Genomic DNA, 24,028 nt, shown 5'->3' on the forward strand with positions numbered 1-24,028 from the left:
CTTCCCTTGGAGAGTTCTACTCATTCATTCACAAATACATAATCACTGTCATATGACACTTAATTGACTCCTAAACTATTACAAACATCCTTGTTCTCGGCTTCCTTCCATGTAAGCTCAACCTGTGCGCCAACACAGCGCGATTTTACCCTATCAATCTTGCTGTTCTTTTCCTCCTAGGTGCCAAGCACATCTGAGATGCATCTTCAAATGACAACCAGAGGGTAGACAGGAGACTTAAGATTATAATCCTTAACATACTGTTTTATATACTCTATCAGAGAATGGTCAGACTTGCGGCAATCCTACCTGAACTTGACCTCTGGGTGGCCCCAAAGGTCAAAAACTAGTAAAGAATTATGTAACAACTGCTAAACTGCAAAAAATTTAACCTCAAGCATCTTACTCCATATTGTTTAAACAAGTTTTGCCCTGTTGCTAGCATTAACTTGCAGCAGTGAAAAGCCTCAGAGCTGCTGAGGGACTTTTTGGGATCTAACACCTGGAATAAAATAACTGAGCGAATAGAAAAAATAAATTCTTCAGAGGTCCCCTATATAAAGTAAAGGGGAGACGGGAGACATAGGTGCAGGATTAATTGTGGCAAATCACAAAACAAAAAAAACCCCACAAACAATTGTATTTAACACTTTCTTGGCAGGAAAGTGTCTCTATCTCCCTAAAATTCATTAGGCGTATTTCAAAAACTTGTGGCTTTCAAGTGTTGCATAAGAAAAAGTGTGCAAAAGAACTACACTCCAATCACACAGGATTACTGTATTTTCTCACACACAACACACCCCCTTATATAGTACACACATTGAATTTTAAGGGGAAGCCTAAAAGGGGTGGGGAGGGAATCTTCAACTGAGGTATGCAAGAGACAGCAGCTAGGGAGCTGAACCTGCTCCCAAACCTGCTGCTAGCCCTATATGGTGGATGGGAGCCATGGACTGATTGGACACAAAGGGAATGAAGTCTCACTGGGTGCTGGGTACGACTCAGTCCCAGACTTTGCTCACTGCCTGCTGGCTCCAGATCCACGTACCAAGTCCAACCCTGCATGCTGGTTCTGGAGTTGCACACTACATCTTCGTCTGTGCCCTGGCTCTGAAACCATGTGCCAGATTCAATCTGGCATGCGGCCTCAGAGCCAATGCACAGTCCCACACCTCGCACACACGTCCACCCCAGAACATGGTTCCAGAGTCAGCATGCACGGGGCTGCTGCTCACAGGTCTGAAAATTTGCCAGTGAGTGGCAGGAGGAAAGGAGTAGAGCAGCAACAGCATAATTGCCACAGCTCCCAGTTGTAGCAACTGAACTATGCTACCACTCCATCCTCCCCACTCCTCTCCAACCAAGTTTCTGGACCTCTGAGGTTCCCTTTTCCTCATATAACATGCACCCCAATTTTACCCAACAGGTTTTGGGGAAAACCATGCAGGATAAGTGCAAGAAAATACAGTACATTCCAACAGCAAAACTTTACCTATTGTTCATTAGGATTTTTTTGTAGTTGTTCTCAACTGCATAACCCACACTGAGACTTATACCTAATTAGAGGATTTAGTCTCTAGGGATAAGGGTTTAAAATGCAAACAAAAATTCTGTTATAAGGTTTATAATAGTTTTCCCAGGCTATACTGATACACAGTTAAAGGATTAAATCAAGTTTGCACCAACTGTGGCATGTAAAACATTTTAGGCTTAAAAAGAGGAGTTATCCAATGAACAAATGAAAGTGCCTCACCTAATGTTGCAGCTGCTGCAAGTCCTGCGGCATATGGATCTGTTCCTGGGGGAGCAGCACTGATGATGTATGGATTGGGAACAAAGGCAGCAGGAGCTAAACCTGCTGAAAACATACCTGTCAGTAAAAACAAACTTGACTAGAACTGCAGCCCTACCAGAATACCTAAAACAGTTTGGCTAACCATCTTGCTATAAGTGAACAGCATAAATAGGTTTGAAGGGCTCTGATTTAAGAGTAAGAAAAGTTGGCTGCCACTTTCAGATGACAAATTATATACATTTTCACATGCAGTTCTCTGGAGGCTACAGACAATGGGCATTAAAGTTTTCAGTCTTATTTAAACAACCTAATGTGAAATTGGTTGGAAAGGTAAGATATACAGCCAAACAGATCTTGATTTCAAAACATGGCACCCCTAAAGGAAAAAAAGGCTAGAAAAAAAAATAGTAGAAAAATTTCAGTTAATTTTTATTCAGTAGTATTGATGCTTACCTTTAAAATAAGAGCACACTGCAGAAACGTAGCCAGGAAAGCAAGGTGAACTAGCTAGTGCTAGTTTCCATGCTGCCTTGGCTAGATTACTACCTAAACCCAAGATAACGATCTTAGTACCAGCTTGAATACCAGACACTACACTGCAGTCACTTCTGTGATTATAGGGCAGACAACACTTTGGCTTCAAAAGGGAGCAGGGGAGAATGCTGTTTGAGTGCTTGGGAGGGTGTAGCAAGAAAGCTGTAATCATTATGTGTACATGAACCTATAACAGATATAGCAAAACTCCAACTTTAGCCCTGCTTCAGGGTCAAATTTGCATTGATTTAATTCCCTTGCGTCCCTGTATGTACACAGTATGCTATCACTCTAGGATCGGGCAACACAACAGCTGCTCCAAGGGTAAGTTAGTCCAGTTTTCTGCTGCAGGTCAAATGACCCAGTTTGACAAAGAATCTCAAGGCACTTGAGACATTAAAAGTACTTTCATAAAATGGCATTACGTAAGGGGAGAGGCCCACCTGATCTAGAGATGAAGGGCAACATACACGGCTTGGAAAAGTTAATGGATTTTGTTAGTGGCAAGGATTTTTGTGGGTGGTATCTTTTATTGGACCAATTGTATATTTGGCACAGATATAAATAATCTTTTGGGTAGAAGTGCCCTGAAAGGTACCTGCTGCTCACATCGCCTGGACCATCAAGGCTACAACATTACTCCAGCTCTAATTTGATTGGTTGACAGATAGAAATAAAACATTTGTCTCAACTAAAAGATTTTACTGTCATCAATGAGCAAGCCTTCTGCAGCTCATCTATTTCCCCCCAAATATACAAGACTAAATGCAGTACTCCACTAGTCAATCTTTCTTGAATATTGTGAATACCAACACATTTGAATAAAGGCATTTTAAATGTTTATACCCTGAACAACTTGAAATTCCATCCTGTGAGAAGACATAAAAATGGATTGCAAAGCTAAACTACAGTAAAATGTAAAATTCAGACCAGAGTTTAAGGTCTACACTGAAAATCCATGTTTTCACTTCATTGTCCTGGTTACCCCAATTTATGTCTGGCTCAGAATAAATGAGTACTTAAGAAACGTTCTCATTATTGAACTGTGTTCTCAGTGAGGGCAAGTGTGTCATCACTGCCAGACATGAATGTTGTGAAGTATGCAATAAGGCATTACCAAAATTTTGCAAAATAATCTTTAAACATAGTCTGTTTCTAAAATACATGTCTAGCACCCACATATTAGAAAAACCAGTTACATTTGAAAAAGCCTAGCCAACCCCCACCCCCGGGATATTTCAAAGATAGTCAGCAGCAAGTATCAGCCATCGCTCAAGAGAAATCCAATAAAGACAGATCATTAAATGAAAGACTTACCTATGTGTGGCTGATGGGCAGCTGCCAATGCATATTGTTGCTGCTGTGCTGCTGTCAGCTGCTGAACAGCAAGTGCATTCGGTCTTTGGAACAACTGAAGAGATAAAGAGCAGATAGAGAGCTTTATTCATGCACTAGACCAGTATCCTCAGACTTTCTTTTGAAGCAATCCCACTAAAGTTTCCTATCATAAGTTTGGCCAGTCTTTATGGAATGGAAGTGTCTAAAAAGGAAACCTAGAAAGATTTGATTAGTTTATCACAACATTTTTATGAAAATATTTTAATTCAATTATTATTATCCCATTGCAAAGGTTTCCTTCAAAACCCTGAAAGGTTTCTGCTACCATATGTTTTTCGGCCATCGCCCATTCCTTGAAAATCTCTCTTCCATTTAAACAAAGACATAAGGCTCCCAATTATGGATCACTACTTGATTACAAAGAGCGAGTGCAAGACTTTTCCCAGCTACTACAGAGTACACTAAATACAATACTATATTACACTGCCAAGTAGCCAATTGCTTTTGAGAAATATTAGAAGATTGCAAATGATTGTGGAGGTAGAATATAGAATTGGGAACAAGATGGATGATACTCACAAGAAATTAACTATATTAACGTTATCTAAAAATCAGAAGTTTAAACAAGCAACAGAGAAGCTTCCCTCAGTTAAGTCAAGTCATTTCCACCCCCTGCAGACACGGGCACGAGATCTTCTATATTAGTCCAGACAGTTGGGAGTATATAGTTCTTCCCTGACAGAAAATAGAAGCCAAACATTAGGATTTTTCAGCAGCATCATGTGCTTCACATGCAAGGCTCATCAGCTTGCAGAGCTCAACTGAATCTCTGAATGGAGTTCTCCGTGTTATTTTCTAAGGTGAGAGATTTGAATTTCACTTAAGATGGTGAGAGAAGTTGCCATTTTTTTTTCTTTTAAAACAAAACATCTCAAAAACCACGCTAATTTGAGAAAAGGGATCTAGACTGGTAAAATAAACAAAAAATATTCCTCTGTTAACTTCATGAGTCAGACCAGATGCTCAGCACTGCTCAAAATGATCAGCAATTCTCTTCTGGAACTTTACATTAGCTGATGGTGGGGCATTAACTAACAACTACCAACATCAGAGAATATGAATATCAGATAGATCCCTTAATTGTAGTAGTGGTGATCCTACCTAGCCTTCCAGTGTAATGGGTTTTATATGCCCAGTGTACTGCCTTCAATGCTCTGAAGCAAGCCATCTTAAATAGAACCTTTCTCCCCTTGAAAAAAAAAAAATGAGAGAGAGAGAGAGAGAGAGAGAGAGAGAGAGAGAGAGAGAGAGAGAGACTCTTTTACTACTTCTATCCTCACTGTACAGCTAGACAACAAAGCTGAAGTTTCTTTAGGGCCATTTCAATGTACAATGTTAGACCAAAAATATTTCTACCTGATTTAGGCAGAAGGATAGTTACTTTCAATTTAAAGTTTACAATTATTTAAAGAAAAGACTACAATAATAATAATAAAAATAATGTAGACACAGCTGACCAATGTGTCTACATGACTGCTTAAATAAAGCAGTGAAGTCTATATTCTTAGGGTTTTTCTCTTTGAATGCCAAGAGAGACGAAGGGTGACTGCACCCGAAAGCTTGCTAAGAACTTTTTTCCAACTAATCAGTTGGTCTAATAAAAGATATCACATCTACTCAAAGAACCTTGCCTGCCTAAATAAAGATGAAGACTTTAAGCCTCCATTCCAGATGAACTGTGGTTACTTCCCCAGCTCACAGAATTCAGCATCCTAAAACCTGTGCCTGGAGACATGGGACAAATGGCCATTTTGTGGAGTACTAAAGCAGGCCACGCTTCCATCTGTTCTCTAAAGCTTTAGCCTGAATAGGAGTCTCCCTTTCAAAAAAACAGCTGAGAGGATCTTATGTTTGAACACTGATTTAGGCCATGTAGAGATATTCAGTTTCTCCCTGGAGTACGGCTCTCCCAGAAGAAAACTATGAGGGTACAGAAGTTCAGTATTTTTTTCTCAAAGCAAAAAATGGCTGCTCCAAGAGAAAAACAACCCAGGAACAACCAGGGAGCATTTCTCCTGAGAAATGCACATTCTTTTTCGAGAGAAACCACAGCAGTCTTTCTGCATCCCAGGGTGCTTTGTTCCCACCCCTCTCCCAGGTGGGACATATCAGTCACTAAACTCCAAGCCTAGCAGGGAGCAAAACATGCCTTCGTCACAATCCCACATTGTACTGCAGGGAGGTACAGGCTGATTCTGGGCAGCCTGGGTCAGCAAATCGGAGGTGCACAGTGTATTGCTGCCATCTGTCTCCAAGCAGACTGAGGGAGTCTTCAGAGCATACTAAGATGTGTGGAGCATCAGCCCTACAAGTGGTCTTCTCTTCAAGGGCTCAGCATTGTTCGTTCTGTTCAGGCATCTCCACATAAGTTTTTCTACCTGGAGAACAAACCTAGAATAATTTTCCCTGACCATTTGAACATGTGTATCCAGCCTTAATCACCGATTACTTCTCTGAATGCTTTAAACCTACAAATGATGGGAGTCTGAACTGATATCCCCCAAAGGCTCAGGGAACAACCGTTTAACATTCTCCAGATGCTCAATTCTTACTCCAAAGAGGAAAAACCTGTTCATGGGAAAGACATGGAGAGAAAAATCTGGGCAAGCGTTTAGGAATGTTAGTGCCTGCCACCTTCCACCTTTGTATTTTTGGCTCCCTTCTTGTTTGCAAAAACACAATTGCTTAGTTGAGTGCACATGTGCAAGCACACACACATACAGAGCCTCTGTGTAGTAACACACAGAAATATACTGCTCTTTCTGTGGAGACCCATGAATCTATTACAAAGACTACTTCAAATGGTTTGCAACTTGGGGCCAGAACCAGTCAGGGGTAACAGGTAAATGTCCCATCTCCTGAAGTTCCCTCCATTTCTTTACTCTCAAAATAGCTGTGAGGCTCAACCAAATTTTAGAAAACCTCCGCAGCAGGAAGAGAGTTTTTCTGAGAAAAATTCCAAATTTTACTTCTATTATCCCTCCCACTCCTCCCCAAAGGATCTTTCCAAGGCTGTTCAGAGAATGGGTACCAGAAAGAGAGAAAGCATTGTATCCACAGCTGAAACAAAATGATTTGCTTAAGTTTCAGAGTTCTTTTCCTTCTGTGGATAATAAGCTAACCTGATCCTGACAAGTCAACACTTTTGATGAAGTTTTCATAAAAACTGGGAAGAACACAGTCAGTCTTACCCCAGGGAAAAATTTTCCTGTATTAGGCAAGAAAAGTTTCTTATCTTACGTATGCATGACCAACTGAAGGAGGAAGCAACACAAAGCCTTCCATTAGCAGAGTGGCTCCTTTAACCAGAAATATTTTGCTCCTTGTAAGTCTACTTGATAAACTGGTGACTAATATATTTGCTTCCAGAAACAGTAATTAAAGTGCTCAGCAGCTTCTATGCGCATCAGAACTCAGGATGGGAGGGGGTAAGTGACCTCTCACAGTGGACAAGTTTTCTAATCTTTTCCATTATTCCCCAGGGAGAGAATTTAACAATGAAAATGTTTATGCCTTTTGACTGAAAAGGCCACAGCTCTCCAGCCCGATAAACCTAGCAGACTCTTCCAGAGTCTGTCTCTCAAAGAGTAGGTTTACTACTTCAATATTCCATATAGGAAGAGAGATTTAAAATGAATATCTGGATGAAGTCATTACTTCTACCATATACCCCAAACAAACAGCTAACAAGTCAAACTCATTCTGCTGTCTGTCCAGTTTAACGTGTTATAAAGCTATAAGACATGGGTTTGAGTTTCTTTGGGGAGGAAGGGGGGAGGGGGAGTGTGGCAGCAGAGAAAGGATCATCATAAATCGAGTGTTTAAACAAAAGAACCAAGTCTCTCAAGTACAGCATTCTTAGTGGGGGTACATCAATAAAAGATTTCCTTGGCTGATATCAACTTGCTAGCTGCAACTCCAACTGCGCTTTGGCCTTCCTGACTTCATCTATGTATGCCCAAGCAATGCTCTTATACTCCTCCCTAGTTATTTGTCCAAGTTTCCACTTCTTATAGGCTCCTTTTTGTGATATGATTTACTGAAGAGTTCCCTGTTAAGCCAAGCTGGTCTTCTGCTGTATTTGCAAGTCTTCCTAAGCATTGGGATGGCTTGTTTCTGTACTCTCAGTAGGACATCTCTGAAGTACAGCCAGATCCACTGGACTCCTCTCCCCCCTCAGACTGGGTTCCCAGGGGATCCTGCCCATGAGTTCCATGAGAGAGTCAAAGTCTGCTTTTCTGAAGTCCAGGATCTTTACTCTGCTGCTCACCATCCTTCCTTTCCTCAGTATCCTGAACTCAATCATCTTGTGGTCCCTGCTGCTCAACTTGCCATCCACTACTATATTCCCCATCAATTCATCCCTGTTTGCGAGCAGCAGGTCAAGAAGATCACAACCCCTAGTCAGTCCCTCCAAAACTTGCACTAGGAAGTTGTCCCCAACACCCTCCAGCCTGTGCACTGCTGTATTGCCCTTCCAAAAGATTTCAAGCTGATTGAAATCCCCCACGAGAATCAGGGCCTGTGATTGGGAAACCTGCGTTAGCTGTTTGAAGAAAGCCTCATCCAACACCTCCTCCTGGACTAGTAGTCTATAGCAGACACCGACTACAACATCATCCTTGTTGCTCTCCCCTCTGAACCTAACCCAGAGACTCTCAACAGGCCTATCCAGTTTCATACTGGAGCTCTGAGCAATCATATGGCTCTTTCACAAAGTGCAACTCCTCTTCCTCTTTTCCCTTGCCTGTCCTTCCTAAACAGTTTGTGCTCATCCATGACTCTGCTCCAGGCCATGTCTCTGCTATTCCAATCATATTATAGTTCTGTGATTGTGCGGGGACTTCTGATTTTTCCTGCTCGTTTCCCAGGCTCCATGCATTTGTGTACAGGCACCTAAGGGATCTAGTCGATTGCTGTGATTTCTCAGGAAATAGGAGAACACCTCCCCTGATGCTGTCCCCTCCTGCTTGTTCTTCCTCCAGGTCTCCACTTCCCTACTTACCTCAGGGCTTTGGTCTTCACCCACCAACATACTTGGTTTAAATCCCTCCTCACTAGGTTAGCAAGCCTGATTGTGAAGATGCTCTTCCCTCTGTCAGATGGATTCCATTACTTCCCAGCAATCCTTCTTGGAACACCATCCCATGGTCAAAGAAGCCAAAGCCCTGCTGGTGATACCACCTGCGCAGACAGGTATTAATCTGCAGGATGCACCTGCTCCTGCCCAGGCCGTTTCCCTTGACTTGAAGGATCAAAGAGAACATGGCCTGAGCCCCAGATCCCCTCACCCTTGCACCCAGAGTCCCATAATCACTTTTGACCCACTCAGTATTTCCTCTGGTAATATCATTGGTGCCCACATGGATGAGCAGCATGGGGTAATAGTTAGAGGGCCAGATGAGTCGAGTCTCGGTACTGTGACATCTTGGATCCAGGCTTCAGGAAAGCGGCAGACTTCCCAAGACAACAGGTCAGGTCGGTAGGTGGCTCCCTCCGTCCCGCACATAAGGGAGTCCTCCAGCTACCACCACCTGTCACTTCTTTTTGGTGGCAGTTGTCTCAATCCTTCCCACTTTGGTGAGGCCTGGCCTGTCCTTCTCCACCAATGGAACATGCTCCTTCTTCTCTGTTGCTGGGGCTGCCTATCTGTCCTCAAGACAAATTGCTGCAGGTGGAGGTGAAGATTTCTGGTTGCTGCCATGTCACAGGCTTCCAGCTTCCACCCTCCTAAGAGTTCATGCCCTCTCTCTTTTCTAGCACTGCTTCTGGCAGTTCTCCCTTCACTGTCTTAGAGGTCTGTTCCAGCACTGAATCGATGACCTCTTCATGGCAGAAAATGCTTCAGAGCCTCACCACCTCCTCTTGCAGTTCTCTTGCCTGTTCCCCAAAAGATACCACCAGGAGGCATTGCTCACACCACAGGCACCCCACAACCTGGCTGCCACTTGGAAGAAGAACCTGTAAGCCACAGTCCCCACATCACCAAATTCGACCTGGGTGGAAGCCTCGATGGTAAGCAGTCCTGCCTGGACAGAAACTTCACAGGTTTGGTCTCCATTGCCCCAAGCAGAGGCAGTGGCTCTAGCACTGTAACATCCTCCAGCCATTTCCCTGGGTCTCTTGATCTGCCTTCTGTCTCTTACTGCTCTTCTTCCAAGCACACTTTCCCTAGCAAACTGGCCTGGAAGCTGGTCTGTTCACTGTCCCCAACAGGTTCCTTTGTCCCTGCTTCCTCAAACCAAGCTGAAAGGCTCTCTTCTTAAAAGCAAGGGGGGGGGGGGGGGGCAAACTGATCTGTGAACTGGCCTGCAAACTGCTTACCCTGTTTGCAGCCTGTTTGCTGGCTCCCTGGCTTAGGGAGTCTCTTTTTATACCCTGCTGGGTCTGGACTGGCTTCGCCTCCTCGTTAGGGCTTGTCAGGCCCAGGCTGCAAATCACTCAGCCAGGAACACTCCCAGCTTCTGTAGACCTCAGCATGAAGAACAGGAAGTAGTGCACAATAGTTGATCTATTCTTGCCTGCATGTCTGCAGGCATGAGGCAGTGTGTGTGTGTGCGCGCGCGCGCTCTCATAGGGTTTCCTTTAAGAAAATGTCCACAGATGTAGCTCACTCTAGAGACAAATATACCATCCAGAATAGGTGAAAATCTACAAAGAAGGATTGTGATTTGCAATCATTAGATGAAAGTTACTATGCTCTTTATTAGGAAAAAGTATTCTTTTTCTCCCTCAAAGCATATTAAGCAAACTGTAAATTTTAAAAGGTGGATTTGAATCAACCCTGGAGTTGTCTGATAATGCAGGGTTTTTCAACTGGGGGTACTTCTGATGGCCTCAGGAGGTACTCACCAGTGGGCACTGCTGCCAACACGCTCCCTGATTGGCCATGTGACCCCCCCCCCCATGCCAGGTCACAGATGGGATACCCCCTGCTTGTCTGGCCACCAGGGGACTCCTGCTTTCTTGACTGGCCACCGGGGTACAATGACCCAAAAAGGTTGAAAACCCCTATAATAATGCATTCCCCTGCTGCCAGTGACCTACCAGCTGCTGCCCGCCCCCCACCAGCAAAATATGCTGAAGCCCCCACTGGCATGGCACTGTAGACATTATTCAGAGAGGAACATTTCAGGGAAGAATAGATATATTTTCCTACTGTGCACTGTACATGGGTGTTTACAGACACATAAGGAACAGGAGGATGGCAGCAATAATTACAGCACTGGGCTTTAGAAGCAGAACAAATGTTGCTTACGAAGACTCTAATACAACTGTTTTCAAACTGTGAAAAACTGTTGGGGGAGGGGGGAAAAGAGTGCAGCGCAAGGGGGGCACGGGCAAGAAGTTTGCAAGGAGCCAGCACCACTGCAGCCTTGCAGGGGGATGAGGAGGCAGGAAGCCCCGGGCAGGCTCTCTTAGTGGGCTGCTGCGCCTCTGGGACCCCACTGCAGCAGGCATGCAGCCTACAGGAGCAGGGCCAAGGCACAAGGCACTGGAGCCACGGCAGGTAAAGCCCACCAAGCCAAGCTGCAGCAGCTGCTAGGATGAGGGGTGCCCTGTGCCTAGCTGTACTGTTCATCTGGAAGGGAGGGGAGGAACTAAATTCTGTAGCTCAAAAAGGAGCTCAGCTCAAAGTCTGAAAACCGCTGGTCTAATAGGTTATAAGCTGCCTAAGAGTACAGGCAAAAGTACATTGTAGCTGATTTAAAAAATGAGGCTGCCGGAAGCTGCTGCCTAGGAAGTTGCAGCAGCTCTTACAATCTGTTACCTCTGTATGATGTTGTAGGATTACAAATTAACTAAAACACCCTACCTTTGACTAAAGCAGGGTTAAAGTTGGCGAGGTTTTGCTGTACTCTGCTACTGAATCATTCAGATGCAACTGCTGCATCATAACACCTTTTAATCAGTCTCCTCTGGTATTGATACATTTGTTACCTCTGCCTATACTTTAAGGGAGGGTGTGTGACAGCTGACACTAGAATGGTTGTGGGGGTGACAGGCTGGAGGTCTTGGAACAATTTGAATTGAAAACGTGAGTAAAGCAAATGGTGAAGCTTTCAGGAAGTTGGTGGTACGGTCAAAATTAATACTCCTCAGGGATGTCCCATTCCACCTATAAGTCAGCCCCCTTGGACTTGTGGAGGTCTTTGGAGATGAAGGTTTACCATGTCACTGACAGCTGCAAAGGGGTCTACATAGTTTTATGGAGGAAGTTGCCTGCTGCTCTGTGTCTAGGGGTCCCTATAAGCCTTCAAAGCCTGTTGCATCCATTGTTGTGTTCAAGGCTTGTCTAACCCGTTGGCACTCCAGCTGCTAGGACAAGAAAAAGTGAGCTCGGGGCCCACGCAGATAAGGTATTACTAAATGCACTGTGTTCATCCACAGGCTTTGAAGAACTATGCTCAAAACATGAGGAGGGACATAAAAGATCACAGAAAAATCCATATAAAAATCTTATTGTAAACCTGTTTTGACAAATTAATACTTCTTTTCATTCTATTTTTTCTTTTACAACTGAAATAAGCAAGATCTAAGTCATGCTGCAGCTACAAAAATTTGTAAACATCTAATAGGTTAACCTAAGGCAAGTCACATTTATAGACAAGGATACAATAAATGCTGAAAAGACCTATGAACAATGTTATTCACTGATATGGTTTAAGTGACTCATTCATTAGCATCATTTTAACCCCCACCTATCCACCCACAGACTAACCCACAAAATGTAAACAACAGTAGTTTTCAACATTTTTGTACCAGGACCTATTTGTAAACACTGATGGCCAGTCCCAACCCAGTAAACAGTTTAAGTACTTAGGAAGGAGAAGCAGCTGGCAGGGAAGAGCCTATACCATAGTGAGCAGCAGGAGGAGCATTTGAAATGAAAGAGCTTGCCACTTACCGAGTTTCGTCAAGCTGTCGAGAACCACATGGGTAGCCTCGCCCCTTGACAGGTGCCCCACCCCCTGGTCGCCATCTTGTGACCAAAGTCCCACTCCCTAACTCCTGGCCCTTGCCCCCAGAAGTACTCCTTTCAGCAAGGGGTTTTGCCATCTCAGAATCAGAAAAATACCAAATTATATTCTAAAAAGCAATCATCTAACAACATTCATTAATTTGATTTCAAAAATATTTTTGTCCTGATTTGCATGCGTTTGTGTAGTGTACAGAGAGGTAACTGCACAATAGCTTTAAATGAAGTCTTACTCTTGTATATCGTGGGAGCTGTGGGTGTGTGAGTGGGTATGGGGGGAAGGTGGCTGGGGTTTGTGTATGGCAGTGCGAGGGGAGGCGTAGGTGCGTGTGTATGGAGGGGTGTGTGTGTAGGACTCACCCTATGAACACACACACACACACACTGCCTCATGCCTGCAAACATGCGTGTGCACACACACACACACACACCCCTACCAGCGTTCTGCGGTCCAGGGAAGCAGCCGGGAGCCACCTGGTGCTGGAGCAGGAGGCGGGGGCAGGAAAGCAGGGAATTGGCTGGGGGTGGGCAGGGCTGGGCTGCTCAAGCCTGCTGAGGGCTCCCTCTGGATCCCATTGCCCCTGGCTCCAGCCAGCTTTAACAGGGAGCCAGGGTGTATAAAGATTAATTTACTAAATTTTTTAGAGGCTCCGCGGACTGGAAAGAATGGCCTGGTGGGCCGGATCTGGCCTGCGGGCTGTATTTTGCCTGCTCCTGCTCTAAGGTGCTATGGCACCCTTGGTTGCAAGTCATTGCTCACTTGCTGCTTTAGACACAAACTTCGTTGCTCAGCCAATAATTATGGATGTGAGAAGGTTAACACAGGGCTCCATTGTTTTGCAATCTGCTTGGCATGCACAGGATCTCCAAGCATGCTTCTTTTTCAGCAAAAAAGCAGCACCTACTCTTAAAATACACACTGCAATTTTGAGGGAAAAGGTGCATGTTATATTTGAGAAATAAGGTATACAGTCTTTTGATTGTTCTCAGGAAGTACTTGAAAAATGAGATTCTTCAGATACTTCCTTCAGGAAACAATGAAATATCTACCCTTATAAGGCAGCCAGACTTTAAACAACGATAAAAACATCCATGCTGTGTGGTTTTCAATTTTACTTAGAAATATGTTTACTCCAAATTATTGCATTTGGAGAACTCAGCAATTAGCAAATACACTAGGAAATTAGTGCAACTGGCAAATGATAGCAGCCTGAAACACTTTTGGAATAGACCCCAGTAAATTTGGCTGCTGGACATATTGCAATAAGCAAGTAAGTATGTACTCTGTCCTTTGGAGCCAAATGCATTGTGTTTTATATTGAGATATGTTAAGTGGAAGCAGGTTACAACTAAGAGCTAAGCACTACAAGTAATGGAAGCCCTACATTAATACAGAAAATATCATATCTATTTCTATACCCTCCCAAGCTCCCAAATAAGATATGCACCTTGTTCTGTGCAAGCAAAATTAGGGGGGGGGGGGGCAGAGTTTTTCCAGCATCTTACCTGCCACAGCACAGACTGCCTATGGCTGAATGGAGCTGTGATGGAGACCACTTACCAGTGTCACTCACCCTTGCCCTTGCAGCTCCACAGCCAGAGGTTTAACCCTCTCGCAGCTGTCTGCCTGGGAGCCAAAAGCTGCTGCCAATTTGGCAGCAGCTGTGAAAAGGTTAAAACTCTAGCTTTGGAGCTGCAGGGAAAGAGAGTGAGTGATAATTGAAAAGCATACTCCACCCCTGCTCCATGTGGACCCCTACTCCCAGCAGCCATTCTAGCATGTCCATACCTCCATCCCAGTGCAAAAATCCATTTCCTTGCTTAAGACGTGCTCTCCGATTTTGGATGACTAATTTTCATTAAAAGGGTGCATGAAGTAAGAGAGTAAATATAGTATTTACAGATCTCGTCTTCAAGGTCATTGCAGGTATAAGTAAAATGGTAAGGCCATTATTATAACACAATGCTGAAACATTTAGTTGTTTCTTCCCATGAGACTATTTTGGAACCATTTATTTTCTAACAGTATTATCTGAATCTGAAGATATGAGCCAAGTCTAGCAGATACATTCAACATGGACCAGCTGCTTTACTGAGTGTGATAGTATATCCTGCTATCTACTGAAATCAGTGAAGTTGAGGTGATACAGAATTGTAGGGCATGTAGGCAGGAAGCAGAAACAGTGAAGGACAATTACATTTAAAAATGGATATTTGCCAGATCTGCTGCATGTAAGCATTATTTGCTTAGTCTATTTTTTTTACAATCATATCAGTCAAGACTGCAGAACTAATATAGCCACAGGAGTTGCACTATAATTTATTTCTTGCAGCAACAAAACCTTTCAGCTAGATTCCAATTCCAGAATTTTTATTGCCAATGGTTAAGTTCAAGAAGACAAACACCCAGTTTCTAGAAACCAAGAATTCATAAGGTTGGCAGAAAAATAAATAAATAAAAGCTTACTTTGAATTGTAAATTGTAAAAGTCTCATTTTATATGATGGACACGAAAGAAATTAAAGTGTGAATTAAACAGATGTTATATTTCTGCTGTCACCTCTCTGACCATAACAATACTTTAGAAAGCAATTTCTTCTCATTAGCTCTACTACAGGACCCTATTTTGAGCTATTGAAAAACTTTTTGGAGTTTTTATCAAGGTTTCAGTTTCATCACAAGAAAAAAAAAAAAGTGGCAGCACATTGACAAAATCCTTCACACCAGAAAACACAATACAACAATTTAAAAAGAAAAAAGAAAACTTAGTTTGGCCATTTTCAAGCTACTGCATTATAAATTAGTGAAGTATTTGTTCTGCTTATCATCAATAGCACTTTGCTCTCACAAGCTCTCCAAAAAGCAGTGAAGAAAGTAGCTTGACCAACTAACCCACAATATAGTCAAGTTATTTGTGTTTAAAAATAGCAAGAGAGCTACTGGTATGGCCCTCCATACAAACATAGAACATTTCACTGGCATTTTACTACACGAAACAGCAGACTTGTTTTATGAACTGATGACCAGACATACAGGTTTTCCTCAATTTATTCATTATACGCATTCCCGGAAAACGGCGCACAAGTGTAATTCATATAAAGCAAACCTACTTGATAATGTAACAAATAGGGATGTTCCCATGGCGGTGAGGGAGGGAGTGAGTGAGGCTGGGACTAGGGAACGGGCGGGGGAGGGATGCACAAGGAACCATTTATTCCAAAGCAGAGGGAACAGAGGATTAGGGCGAATGCGGACAAGCTACACGGCACCCCATGGACTCTGCTTATTCCTACTCACCCCAGCCCCTGCTGCAGCAGCCCCAGGGGCTGTGCTATGCCCTGGTGCAGGTAGCTAGTGTCTGCGGCTGCTCAAGAGCTGGGGTGAGCAGGGACAAGTGGGGCCCAGGTGCAGGGGGACAGGCAAAGCACAGCGCAGCCCAGTGGCTGCAGGCAGCTGGTGCCGGCCACTCCCAGGGCTGCTGCAGCAGGGGCTGAGGTTAGTGGGGCCCCAGCCCCATGGTCCTTTTCCCTCCCCACAGCAGACTTACCTGGTTCGGCCCGGGGGGGCGGAGGGGTGGTGCTATGCCGATCGCGTAAGAGTGAATTTACCTTGCATATAATGAATTATGGGTCTACAAATGTTCATCGCATAAGAGTGAATTTGCATATACAAAACCCACATTAAAATCAAGGGAAACCTATATTCTGTCCATGATGGACTGCCCTGGGCTCCCTGAAGGGAAGGCTGATTGAGCACATCTTGTGAGCTACGAGTTTTGGAGGGGGCACTTGAAGCAGGCAGAGTACCCAGGAATTTTTTCAGTGGATTTTGACCTCATTTAATCTTAAATCCACAGCCAAGCAAAAGCAAGACACTTCAGACACCCTTCTCCATTAACTCCATTATGATTTGGTATTGCAGAGATAGCAATACTCCACTGCAATTTCTAGGCATAACAATTTTACTTTCGAGTCGATTACTTTATCTTTGTTGATTTGCTAGTTAAAAGTAGCTTCTCACATATCAGCTGTCTGAAGCTACAATAATTCAACAGCAGCATTTTTTTTTACCTATTTAATGACTAACTTTAAATATGCTTAATACTGTTTTCCAGTCTGCTATATACCAGGAAGGCCTCCATCAGATTCAGTTTAGCACAGTACTCGCGTATAAGGTCTCTCATTACTGAACAGTGTTCAATGAATGAGTAGCCCCTCCAGACAGGTAACAAAGATTACATGCTGCCTCTGGGACAAATCAGAAACAATGAGTCAGCTGATTTGTCTACTGGAAGCTCTGGAGAAGGGAAAAGAAGGAGTTTGTGCATGAATACTTTACCTGTTGTTGAGAATTGTAATCAAAGAGCCCCACAGTTGCTGCTGCTGAGTCCACTGGTACTTGAGTGCCAGAGTAATCAAACTGAAGAGGCTCCATGCCAACATGTTCCATCGGATCCAAAGGAACACTCTGGGACTCCATGTTGGAGAAATCTTCCACAGGCTTGGCACCATTAGTACTCGTCAGCTGGGCTAAGCCCTCCGATCCATTCTGGTTTGGACCCAGAAGATCCACTTCATTAGCAGAATTCGGACAGTTACCAGGTGTACGGCTACATAGAAAGATGGATGCAAGTATGATTTAGGTACAGCTGGTCAAAACAATTCAGTAGTTATTTCCACTGTTAAATTAAGCACAATCCAAGTATTCTACATGAGTATTTCTTCTATATGAGATTCTCTTCAACGAACAAGTAAACCAATAGGGTGGCATGATTATCTTATCTAAAGATAGATGGAAATAGCTCACTAGTGAAACCATCCATTTCTTAAAATTATATATTCCAGTCCAAAAAGTTAAAAAATGTCATTGTAATAATGCTGTCCTGTTTGTATATGAAAAATAGGATTTGCTATCTGTAGCACCATATATGCCCTTGTAGAGCTACCAAAAGCAGATGAACAGACATGCACCCTGTCTGTCGCACCACGGAAGTGGTGCATGGCTACAACCGTGGCCTTGATCCAAGCAGACTTTCTCTAGTGCTATGTTTCGTAATGCCATGTGTAATGTGTACAGTTATATGTACAGGGGGTCTCTTACTCCCTCCCTCCCAGCATCCTATAGTGCTCTACTCTGGCCCCCGCCTCCCTTCCCCGAGTTTGCTTTGCCCACAGAGGATGATGAACTTCAAAAAACACAGCTGTCCCCAGAGCTGCATTTCTCCTTGCCCACCATCCCTCCAAAGGTGATGGGCTGTTTTTGAGTCCATAGAGTGCAAAAATAAGTATTTAAAAACAGATGCAGAATGCACATTGGAGAAAAAAAATCCAACCTCTTCTTAGGGAAATGGAGATATAGGGCCTATATAACTTCCTAGACTTAATTACTTTAGCTTCATCTGAGAGCTAAATGCTAAGCTATTGGGATGTGGATACCATCTGTGGCAATTAACTGATTAGCAAGGAACGGGGTAGGAGCTGAAACGGATTGGAAACATTTTGGACAGTGTAGCTCCCTTCAGATGCCACACTTCTCTAAGAGCCAGAATTTAACAGGTGAATACTCAAAGATTCCCTTCCCCATAATCTGTATAAACAGCAAGAACAGTTCTCCAGAGGGTTCGAAATAGCACAGACTCTTGGTAATGCCTTTTAGCAGAAACAAGTTAATGGAAGCATAGCACTATGCTTTGAAGGGTTTCCCCAATTTATTTTTTAAAAGACATTTGTTTTGTGAAATATGTATGTGGTTCCACTCCTGTTTTAAAAATCCCATCTTTAATATTTAGCTCAATTTCTGAATGCTTAAATCATAAATGTTGGTCAGTCATGACTGACACTTCATAAGGAACCCAAGAGGGGAACTCTAACATGACTACCCAAGACCTCTCTCCAAGATATGCCCACTGCCCTGAACGCTTAACACAAAATGGGGGTTATTTTATCATCACAAAGTCAGTTCTTCCGGAGGGTAAAAAGTCAATTTACATGTTATGATGGATTTTTAGGTTTGGAGAAGCCAGTCATGAAAAAAAAAAAAAGCACTAGAAAATTGCTACCGTTAGAATTTTTTAAAAGGTGTATATTCCCAGAGCCACTAAGCAATTATTCCAATATTTAATGCTGTTGCTCTACAACTGCACCCCTTAAAATCTGTCTATAGTCCCTGTCATGCTATTTTAATTGCTTCACATAGCTTTGGACTAAAAGGTGGAATAATTCATCATAACTGCACAGCCAATGATATACAGTCATATGTTAAAATATATGATAAACTGGCATATGTCTCAGAGCTTCAGATTTTTTAAAGAAGTCTTCTTGGACTTTGAAATGACACTGACATAGCAAGAGCATAGGATGTCGTAGGATATGCAGCAGCAAGCACACATGCATTCTCCCGTACAATCTGATGGCCAAGATCCAGGAAGTTTTCACAAAACCAACAGAAAAAGAAAACTTAAAAAACTGAGACTACAGACTATAAACATCTAAGAACAGTTTCTTACGGGAAATAGTTGAAATGACACAATCAAGTTTAAACCAAGGTGGTATATAAATAAAGCAAAATATATATTACACATACAGCCACCCAATTTACTTGATTACAAGACAAGGTCCCATCTTCCCCCCCATTTAACAAGAGTCCCTCCTCTTGGAATTGAATACTGGTGGCAAGGGAGGGGGTTAGGCAGCTACTCCAGCTCCAGCTCTGGTTCTGGCCCCTACCCTGAGGAAAACCACAGCTGCTGCCTGCAACCCCTGCTTTTCCACCCTGCAGCCTCAGGCCCCTGGTCTGCCCCACCCTCCCCCACCCCCCAGCACTGCTTCTGCCCTCCTGTAGTCTCCCACTTCCCTGCTCCCCCCTCCACATCTGCAGCCTCTGCCATGGCCTTCCCCTATCTCTTTGCTCTGGCTCCAGCAGGCTTTGCCCCAAGCCATGGAGCACAGATGAAGCCTGCAGGAACAAAGGTCAGCAGGGAGGGGGAGGGATAGGTAATGGGGCAAGTTGCCTGCTCTCCCCACCACCTCCCCACTATCACCCCCCCCACACTGCACCCCCACCCCCCCTGAAACCTGTACCACTACTTTCCCTGTTGCAGGGAAATTGGGTAGATATGAGGGTGTATGTATTTGTATTTATTAACCCTCCCCCCTCCCAGCATGGACCTTGCCCTGCACAGATCAGTGAATGGACAAGAACTGAAGTCATCCTCTGTCTCCTGCATCTATGAGAATTCCCTGTTTGTACCTATTGATGTGCTGTCAACAAAAATAAATAGACCTGAGCAAACAGAGGGTTTTCTGCCACTTATTACAAGACTTGTTTTGCAGGATTTCCAAAGGTAAAAGTAATGCATTAATCTAATTCATAAGTGATCGTGTACATACCTGAAATCTTTAACATCTGGATCAATCCCATTTTGTACAGGCAAACCATTGGTCTTATCCATCACATCTCCTTCCTCCTTTAGATCGCCTAATTTATCTCCATCAAATGTACCCTTATTTTTCTTATCACCTTTATCATTTTCATCATTTTCTGCATCCCTTGGCCCCTGGACAAAATATACCCGTTGATTTTAATATGCTCGTTTAGTTTTCTGTAGAGATGTTTAGCAGCAAGCTTAATCACATTACATTAAATATGATACATCACATTAAAACATCATTTTACTTACAGCAACAGGTAACAGTAAAGATTACCATGACTGTAAAAGATAACGAAATTAGCATTTTCCTATTTTTTAAAAGAAGCTGGACAAAATTGCGCATAACCTGTTTCCTATGCTTAGTGAGGCAGGGCAAACTTTCAAAGGAAATGCCTAGTAGAAATAATGGGTAACATCTTTAAAAATACTTATATCCCATTTTCAAAAATGACTTCGGTGCAACATTTTCATGCTTAGATATTTGCAAAACTGGCAATAGTGTCACATATTTGTGAAGACAAGGGCAGAGTTGGAACTGGATATTACAATTTTTAAAACCAAGACAGGGATATACATGGATATACTGCTGTCTGAACTGCTTCTCACTCTTACGTTGACTAAACTTAACATTGTGGGTGTTCCTCTAATTTAGTTATAAAAGGTAAGAAATTAAATCTAAATAGCCAGATGACATTAAAGAAAGCAGTGATCATCTGCTGCCTTCTATTTCAAATGAGGGAAAGTATATTATGCATGACAGCAAAAGTGCCAGAACATCATAGAATTAAATCAGTTTCCATTCTTCCTCATCATAAATGTAATTAGTGGATGAACTTTGTTACTTTTAAATACAAAATGCCTCATTAAAAACCACAAAACATTTCTGAAACCACCTTCCACTAAAACAATATTTTTGCTCATTAGTATCAGGCAGCAAACTGGGAAACACTAGTTATACAAACAGACTTTGAGCCTAATCTTTTAACTTTTGCTCATCCAAGTAACAGTTACATATCATACTATTAGCTTTATGACTGAGCCTTTCACTTAAAACCAATTTCACATTTTAAATATTACAAAAATAGATACAGTGCACATCATATTGAACATACCTGGGCAAGTTTCCTTTAAAAATAGAATATAAAGTTAGCATCTGGCAGACAAGGTTCCTTGTCCTTAGACCAACACAGCTACAACCTACACACAATTTAGCACCTGCACATTATGGATTTGGAATTGTATGGGTATGTTTTAAAACACTGAGATTTTACCACAAAATGCAATTCAAGACTTTTCAGCAATCTTGGATGGGCTAATGGCTTGTCTACTCACTATTTTTTTTAGAACTGGTCAGAAACTAAGCCTCATTTCTTTCTTATTAATAGCTAGAGCTGAACAAATTTACCAGGTACCTACTAGGCAAGGACAATTAAAGAAGATGGAAGTGCCTGCAGCAGGGTGCAGGGGTATGTTTGATGGCAACCTCAGAACAGTTACCTCAAGAAGAACATTCCCTGATATGAGATTTAAGTGCCCCGACATCATCACCCAGACCCCTCCTATAATCAAGTCGAACTGGTAGATATCTGATAGATTTAGTGATCTTATTCTTGGCGGATTCAGAGGCACAACTTCTTCCCATTGTAACAAGATAGGATTGGTTATGTCTTTCTATTTCTATACAAGAATGAAGGTGTTAAATATCACATGTTAAGTAGTGGTTATTCTGCTTCTGTGACCAGTGTTCTTCCCATTACATGCCTTCGGTAATTAAAAAGGAAAGATATACTATACAGGTTCCCCTCACTTTATGCTGTACATACATTCCTGGAAAACAGTGCATAACTTGAATTTGGATAAAAGGAACCCACTTTACAAAGCAACAAATAGGGATACGTTCCAAGACCTTGAGCGTACTGACCCCCAGACCCATTTCTACCACTTTTACAAGACAATTTTGGTACTCACCAACAGCAGACAGTACACACAAGCACAAGGCACTATCATAATGGGGATGGGAACTACAAAAATACGTGTTGCAGACAACAAGCTAAAGCACAGATCTACATCGGAGACTATATTTTGATACACATTCCCACAATGCACCGTACAAAGCAGCTGACCGTGCGCTCCCACCACACTGATCGCATAGGAGTGAATTTACCTCACATATAACACATTTTTGGTATTAAATGGGTCATCGCATAAGAGTGAATTCACACAGAACCCGCGTAAAGCCAGTTAACTTGTACTGTCCTTGAAATAAATCCAACCACGTCATTTTTGCTTTTAGCATCACTTTTGCTAGCGGAGAAAAAGAAGCTGACAACAAAGCGTTAAGACTATTACAGCCAGAGATGTAATGTCCCAAAATAGCAAGCTTGTAACAAGATCAGAAGATCCAGGCCACCTTGCTCCAGTTGCATTCCACAACATGTGGAATATCTGTCTTTAGGAAGGAATGGGGGAAAAATAGTAGAGAATAGCAGAGGCACAGGCACGACAGAAAGAAAGATCTCAGAAAATCCAAATTTCAGAATCAGATACTTACGAATCCTCCTTTTCTCAGACAAGAATCCCCGGGAGATGAGCTTAACACGTATTCTACCATGCTAACTCCAAGTCCTCCACTCTCCGACCGTGGCGACAGCACTGAGTTGACCTCACTATGAAAGCCTTGACCAGGTCTTCTCTGAACCATGATTGGCTGGGAAACAGAATGATCTGCAACAAAACACATGTATGAGTTTAAAATCTGATCATATGTGATTACTAAATAAAGCAAGCCATTAGAAAAAGACAGTAGTTTTTTTTAAGTGTCCAAAACATAGAAAGTATACTTTAAGCAAACAAAATGTTGCCATTTTGACCCTGATGTTGTACTATAGGAGTAACAGAAAAAGACTTTGTTAGCAAACGCCAGAAAAGTATAGGCAGTTGTATGTGTTAAGTTGAATCCTTAAAGTTCTCCCTGTTAATTTAAACGTTACAGTTAACCCTTATTAAAATATGATCTAATTTACTTAATATGACGACAGCTTTTTGTCAAAAGACTGAAATTTAATTTCTAATGTAGTGAGGAAAATTCAACTAAGCTAATCTGTGTCTAATACGGCCCTTACAGAAAATGTCACTAAAGATTGGTAAGCACTAAACTCTGAACAAGACCTTCAGCTTCCACTGACTTCAAAGGCATTAGTGGTGCTCAGTTGCTGGCACCCCATATCACTGAAAAAAGCTGAAAAGTTTAGAGTTTTAGAAATACCCTTTTCAAAGCACGTTTCGATATATCCGCAACAAACAAACAATAAGACTATGAAGGCTGCAAAAGTCAGGAACTGCAAGAATTAAGGTTCACTTTGCCTCCAGGCACCTATGAATTAAAATACAGTAACTATCTATCTATAATCCTAAGGGTGTTCTTGTGTGCTTGTGCTTGTTTTTTAAACTGATTAATTCTCTCCCAGAAGGCTGCAGTGTCTCCAAGTCATCAGCTATGTCATCTCTAGTAGGCACAAGCAGCAACAATACCTCTCTGCCTCTAGATATGACTGTGTGCACAGGGGTATTAACAATAAGTAAAGAAAGAGGCAAAACTAGAGGAAAAACGTTGGGAGTGTTTAAGCTCCGAAGTCACTTAAGATAAACTGACAGTCAACAGATTTTAGGTCTTATTTTCAGAAGTGCAACCAAAGTGACTTAGGCAATTTCAAAACCGCTTACAACTCTCAGGCTCTTGCCTCAGCATGCTTTCTCCTAAATCAAAGAGTGTTTCAGTGGGTAAAGAGTTGACTTCAGAGCACTTCTGATTGTGCCCCTTTTGCAGCTTGAGCTCTGTGCAAGGAAAATTCAAGAGACTCAGTAGGGCCTGGAGCAGAACTGGGCAAAATGC

General features: G+C 42.6%; 1 protein-coding gene and 1 non-coding gene across 7 annotated transcripts in view; both read right to left on the reverse strand.

Moving 5' to 3' along the window:
• Positions 1-24,028, reverse strand: part of PUM1 (pumilio RNA binding family member 1) — a 132,025-nt gene that overhangs the window by 48,929 nt on the left and 59,068 nt on the right. For 3 of the 6 annotated variants that reach the window (XM_019488861.2, XM_006269347.4, XM_006269346.4), the window contains exons 5-9: positions 22,688-22,860; positions 20,096-20,262; positions 17,046-17,316; positions 3,647-3,740; positions 1,754-1,870 (exon numbers count right to left, since the gene is read on the reverse strand). In XM_019488861.2, the coding sequence (XP_019344406.1) occupies positions 1,754-1,870; positions 3,647-3,740; positions 17,046-17,316; positions 20,096-20,262; positions 22,688-22,860 (822 nt within the window). The remainder of the gene's footprint in view (positions 1-1,753; positions 1,871-3,646; positions 3,741-17,045; positions 17,317-20,095; positions 20,263-22,687; positions 22,861-24,028) is intronic. The other 3 variants (XM_006269350.4, XM_006269349.4, XM_006269348.4) reach the window with 2 other exon arrangements.
• Positions 3,326-3,412, reverse strand: LOC132251290 (small nucleolar RNA SNORD103/SNORD85). Its single transcript, XR_009463235.1, has one exon. It is a non-coding gene; the product is annotated as a small nucleolar RNA SNORD103/SNORD85 (small nucleolar RNA).

Source organism: Alligator mississippiensis, chromosome 6 (assembly GCF_030867095.1).
Source record: "Alligator mississippiensis isolate rAllMis1 chromosome 6, rAllMis1, whole genome shotgun sequence".
Classification (NCBI taxonomy): domain Eukaryota; kingdom Metazoa; phylum Chordata; order Crocodylia; family Alligatoridae; genus Alligator; species Alligator mississippiensis.